At 41.7% G+C, this 6,000-nt stretch overlaps 1 protein-coding gene across 11 annotated transcripts in view; it reads right to left on the bottom strand.

Annotated features, from left to right (window-relative positions):
• Positions 1 to 2,158: 2,158 nt before the first annotated feature.
• pms1 (PMS1 homolog 1, mismatch repair system component) overlaps positions 2,159 to 6,000 on the bottom strand; it is a 117,165-nt gene continuing 113,323 nt past the window's right edge. For 10 of the 11 annotated variants that reach the window (XM_068035624.1, XM_068035628.1, XM_068035626.1 and 7 more), the window contains one exon: positions 2,159 to 4,507. In XM_068035624.1, coding sequence (XP_067891725.1) covers positions 4,343 to 4,507 — 165 coding nt within the window. In that variant the 3' untranslated portion in view covers positions 2,159 to 4,342. The remainder of the gene's footprint in view (positions 4,508 to 6,000) is intronic. The other variant, XM_068035634.1, reaches the window with a different exon arrangement.

The raw sequence follows: 6,000 nt of genomic DNA, 5'->3' as shown, positions 1-6,000 counted from the left end.
CTAATGTTGACCACTCATGAGAGGTCATTGAACTTTTTGCAGCACTGCATCCAGGTCCTTGGGTCGACATGCCTGGCATTGACCGCCACAATATAGAAGGGCTGGTAAGATAGGCAGAGCAGTGGGAAATTGAATTTAATGCTGAGAAGTGTGAGGTGATGCATTTTGGGAGGACTAACAAGGCAAGGGAATATACAATGGGTGGTAGGACCCTAGGAAGTACAGAGGGTCACAAGGACCTTGGTGTACTTGTCCATAGATCACTGAGGCAGCAACACAGGTGGATAAGATGGTTAGGAAGGTATATGGGATACTTGCCTTTATTAGCTGAGGCATAGAATATAAGAGCAGGGAGGTTATGATGGAGCTGTATAAAACACCAGTTAGGCCACAGCTGGAGTACTGTGTGCAGTTCTTGTTGTTGCCACACTATAGGAAGGATGTGATTGCACTGGAGAGGGTGCAGAGGAGATTCATTAGGATGTTGCCTGGGCTGGAGCATTTCAGCCATGAAGAGAGACTGGATAGGCTAGGGTTGTTTTCCTCAGAGCAGAGAAGGCTGAGGGGAGACCTGATTGAGGGTATACAAAATTATGAGGGGCATAGATAGGGTAGATAGGAAGAAACTTTTTCCCTTAGCAGAGATGTCAATAACCAGGGGGCATAGATTTAAGGTAAGGGGCAGGAGGTTTAGAGGGGATTTGAGGAAAAAAAATTTCAACCAGAGGGTGGCTGGAATCTGGAACACACTGCCTGAAGAGGTGGTAGAGGCAGGTACCCTCACAACATTTAAGAAGTAGATGAGCACTTGAAACACCATAGCATACAAGGCTGCGGGCCAAATGCGGGAAAATGGGATTAGAATAGATAGGCTTGATGGCGCGCTCGGACACAGTGGGCCAAAGGGCCTGTCTCTGTGCTGTATAACTCTATGACAGCTAGCCAGTCCCACTGCTTTCTGAGTTTATCTGGAGTGCCTTCTGTGGATACAGGACTTCTCCTCCTCTGCACCTCATTGAGCAAGGTCTCCACTGCAACGTTGGAAAATCCTGGAGCCTGCTCCCTCCACGTTGTGCCAATCTTCTGTTTTTCCCAGGTAAGAATCAGTTATAGAATGACTTTCAGCACCTGCTTCAACCACAACATACCTCCCCTTTAAGAAATGCAGGCTGATTAAGTAGTGCAGGGTAGCTTTAAATGGTGCCAGCCTCGCACAAACTTTGCCCCCCTGCTGAGGTATGCTTCTCTGAAGTGTGGTTAGCACTGACTGTATGCTTGCTGCACTCTTGTTAATTAGCAAGCTGCATGAAGTTGGTGTGCTTCCTATAACTGTAGCAACAGGCACAGATTAATCCACATTACGATCCTCATGCCTTTTTTGGGAGGTATTGAATTTAGCAACCCCTCCCTGAAAAATTGAATCAGAGCTTTGTAATACTGTGACACTCAACTAAAGCAGCTCGGAGAGCATTGGAATAATCGAGTCTGAAGGTGACAAAGGCTGGTTGACAGTTTCAGCACCAGATGGGTCGAGACAGGTGATATTAGAGATGAAGGAAGCAGTTTTAGTCATGGAGGTTATGGTGTCTGAAGCTTAGCTAGATGTTGAATAAAATGCTGAGGTTGCAAAGCCTGCTTCCACCTGACAAAGTAGCCAGGGAAGGGGATGAATCAATGACAGGGTTATGGAATTTAAGGTGGAAGCCAAAGATGGTAGCTTTGGTCTTTCCAATGTGTACCTGATCATTTCCATTGTTCACTGGAATAGGTTAGAAAGATTGCATTTATGTGGTAGTGAAAGAAGTTGCAAAATGGGTGACAATTATCTACAAAGACAAGATGGTTTATAATTGGGCATTTCTTTGCATCAGACCACAAGAGTTTTATTACGATCAGCCTTAAGCCTGAGTCATGTAAAAAGGACTCAATGATAAAATTATGAGCTATATATCTAAATATTTTAAATGGAAAAAAGGACATGAATATGTTGTAGAGGCAGTTAGTATACCAGATCAATCAAGAAATAGCACGGATTAGAGATTATGAAATGATGCCGCTAATGGTAAGTATAACTAATTTAATATGATAAGAATATGAATCAGTAAAAGCAATAAAATTTGAAAGTGACACTGGACTTGCCAAAATAATAAACAGAGCCACAAAAATACAATTTTAGCAAAATAAAGACTAAAACGACGGATAGTACAGTAATCATATTTTTTTTTTAAAGTAGGAATAAGTCCAAATTTGAAGTAACTACTCCCGTAATAAAAGTAAAATACTACAGATGCTGGAAATCTGAAATAAAAACAAAATACTGTAAACACTTAGGTCAGTCAGCACCTGTGGAGAAAAGAACAGAGTTAATGGGAATTTTATGCTCGCGGTGGGGGTCTCGATGTCAGGGTAACAGGCGCCGAGATCCCTGCTACAGAAGACCCGCTGAATTTAGTGCCAATCAGGCACTTAACTGGACAGGAGTGGGCCTTCCATAGGATTTGGGAACCCATCGCCAGAAATCCCGGCCTCACAGAGCTGCCGGCCAATCAGAGGCTGGCAGCTGCAGCGCCACCACGGAGGTGGCGGCTGCTACTTTAGCTGCAACGACCAGCCACCGAGGAGTGGTCCTGGAACCAGGTTTAAGCTAGGTCAGGGTGGGAGGGATCTCGTGGGGTGGGGAGTCGCGGGGGTGGGGATTTGGCAACAAGGTCAGAGGGGTGGCACTCAGCAGGCTTCCCCCTCCCCAATGCCAGATCCTTCGTTTAGGCACAACGAGGGACCACCCCGCACAGTTTTTTGTGCTGCGCTTCCCATTAATTACCCAGTTAAGGGCCTCAATTGGCGGGAGGGTGGGAAGGCCGTACGCAGGCCTTTCCGCCCTGGACTAAATTTCGGTGGTGGCGGGATTGTGGCCAGGTCCCCCATGCACCATCCCACCTGATTTTATACTCCCCCACCGCCGCAGGGAGAGCATAAAATTCCACCCAATGTTTCAGATTGATGACCTGTTATCAGAACATATAACAGAAAATCATCAACCTGAAACGTTAACTCTATTTGTCTCCACAGATGCTGCCTGGCCAGCTCAGACTTCCCAGCATTTTCATTTTTGACGTCAGTAATAAAGTTGCAACTAGAAAGCCAGGATAACAATAGCTGTCCAAATCAGGAACTACAACACAACAAGATGGGACAACTCACCTTTTTCCATTCCATATGTTCTCACAAATAATCAAGGAAGTGATAATGAAATTCTGTTGTGCTGTGTGAGGAATCTAACATGTAACATTGATCAGAAAGGATCACATATCTAGGAAAGAAATGTAATGGAACCCTTTCTGTGGTGGGGAAAGATCACGTGTAAAATCAGAAACCTACGTCTACAGGGAACACAAAGTGAAAGCACAAAAAAAAAATGATCTCTGGGGATGGCTTGTGCTGCTGTAAATGGTGTACTTTTTCTGTATGAGATTAGTGTATAATGTAGCCCACTGTAGTTTAAAAATCTGATAACTGGTGGTGCCTCAATTAGTAAAATTATACAAAATTTTTTATTTATTTTTTTAACAAGTATCATTTTGTTTCTAAAGTTATTTCTAAGTATTGAAGATACAACACCCCTAACTTGACTCTAAGAGTCCATACAATTAAGTACAAGCTTAAAGGGGGAAAAAAATCTCCATTATGGAAATTCTAATTCCAGCTAGATCATTGGGTAACTTGTTTCCCACAGGGAAAAGGGCAGGGTGAAAAACATAAATTGGTCCATGAAACACTTGTCCTTTTCCAAACTGTTGGTTTACTGAATTGCACTGTCAAAGACACAGGAACAAATGGGGTGCTTGGGGAATGACGCATAATGAGGGGGTGAGGAAATAGAAATCACTTTTATTTTCCACCTTGAGTGAAAAAATAAGGGCACAAAGGCTGAAACCTATGTACTGTGTAAGCAGCACACTGTGTATGCTGATGTCACATACACCATTGCCTTTATGCTGTGGTAGTTCAAACAGTAAGCCTGAATATGCTAAGGGTAGCGCTCTAAATGTTTGTTTCTATTCTATCACAATTGCATGTTGTACTTGTATTGGCTTCCCAATTGCTATAATGAGTTTACAATTAGAGTGAAAATAATAAAATAAGTTGTCTTTAAGGAAACATTTAGAATGAATATTCTAATTTTAGACCTTTTGAATTCAAAAATTGTGAAGAAATTATGCACCAATGCTTCCATATGGTATGTTGTTTTGCTTACATTCAAAGATTTCCATCATTTCACCTCCATATTGCATTCTCAGTTGTAGCAATTAGCATTAGTTAGCTCTGCTGTGCTTTGTTCACATCAGTCAGTTTCTGGTATGCTTGCTAAATGATGCAAAAATGGACGGCCATGAATGCATCTATTGCAGTCTTTTCCCAGCTGTTGCTGCATCCTTAACATTCTATCTTCTATGTCTTCCCTTGAGTAACGCAGAGGTAACTGTCGAGCCAGACGAACAGCCTCTCCCTTCAGAAAAATATAAACCCATACATTTTAATAAGCATTTAAGCAAAATTATAATCAATGTGTTGTTAGCTACAAGTTTTGAGTATTGACTTGCATTTTGTACCAAACACACATGTATGATGTTTAAAAACTACATTTTTGCCCCACCCATCTCTCTCCCCTTATTTTCCTCTTAATGTTTGGTTCCTCGCACCATTTGCTGCAGTATAATACAAAGGTGCAACAGTCCACGAAGAGGGTTATGCATTCTCCCACTGAATTTTCTTCCCTGTGGGGAAGCTTCAAACCACCACTTGACAGAAACTAATAACACAGAACAGATCATGTATTCACCATGTGAGGGAACTGTAGATATCAACCTGCACCCTACCATTCTACAATGGAACATACCAATCATTTAGTTAAACTAAGATTACTAGTGCAAGAATCACTTTGCTTAAAAAGCTGCAGTGCCCCACAATTGTCAGAAAATAATTTCTTCATTCTTGCCCTAGTCTGATATATAGGTAGGAAATTTGAAAGTGTACTTAAAACACTTATTTTATAGCTTCATCCATTATGAAGATATGCAGAACAAGTGGGTTGTGTATACACGTCATTGGATTCTGCTCTTTGCCCCTAGGTTCTGGCCCTGTGACTGGCAGGAACGAAGGGGCAAAGGACAAAGGTCAAGAGCGCAAGTACACAAACCAAGCATTCCTGAAACTGGCCTCAGTTTTGAAAACTTGAGTACCTTCATAACGGACGATGGTAAATTGCATAAGGACATACACAGACTATATTGCAAGAAGACCTGAAACCTTAAAATTAGCTTTCAGCACCAAATTAGCACGGCAAAAGCATATTTTATTTTCACCTTTTAAGAAATTCAACTGGGAATCAATTATGATATTGGCATTGACTGAGAATTTTCCCTGTATGTAGGTAAATGTTTTAATCAGTGAACCATAATTCTGCCTTATTGACAGGGTCACTGAATTAATTTAAAATTTGCACACAACTGAATAAATTGTATTCTTCACTGGGAGGAGGGTGCCCCTTATTCTACAGATTGTCTCAATGGAAAGAATGCACATTCAGCTGCGTTTGGTCTCATCTCAAGATATCTTTGTGCTCCTCAACTCAACTCTAGGCTGCTGATAGCCCTCTGCTATCTCATTCAAATGGCCATTTTTTCAAATGAACCTGGAATGTAAGTATCAACATCAAAGTACCACAGAGTCTGATCCAGCTGTAACCTGACATCCATTCATAAACACTCACCTTCCAGTAAATGTCATTAGACAACTGAAGCAGGAACTTTTCACAATTTTACCCTTTCATCGTCTGATAGCTATTGTAGCGTCTTTTGTCTATATCCTGGTTGAGATCAGCTAACTAAGCATAAACCAGGGCTCAAACTGTCAGTTATCTTTTACCTAATGGCAAATGGTAAACTGAATGATGGATACATTAGTTACCAGCTTTACCTCTATGCCCGACCACAAAATAAT

This window comes from Heterodontus francisci, chromosome 7 (assembly GCF_036365525.1).
Source record: "Heterodontus francisci isolate sHetFra1 chromosome 7, sHetFra1.hap1, whole genome shotgun sequence".
Taxonomy (NCBI): domain Eukaryota; kingdom Metazoa; phylum Chordata; class Chondrichthyes; order Heterodontiformes; family Heterodontidae; genus Heterodontus; species Heterodontus francisci.
Note: the sequence above shows the minus strand (reverse complement) of the source record. Positions and strands in the feature narration are given on the sequence as shown.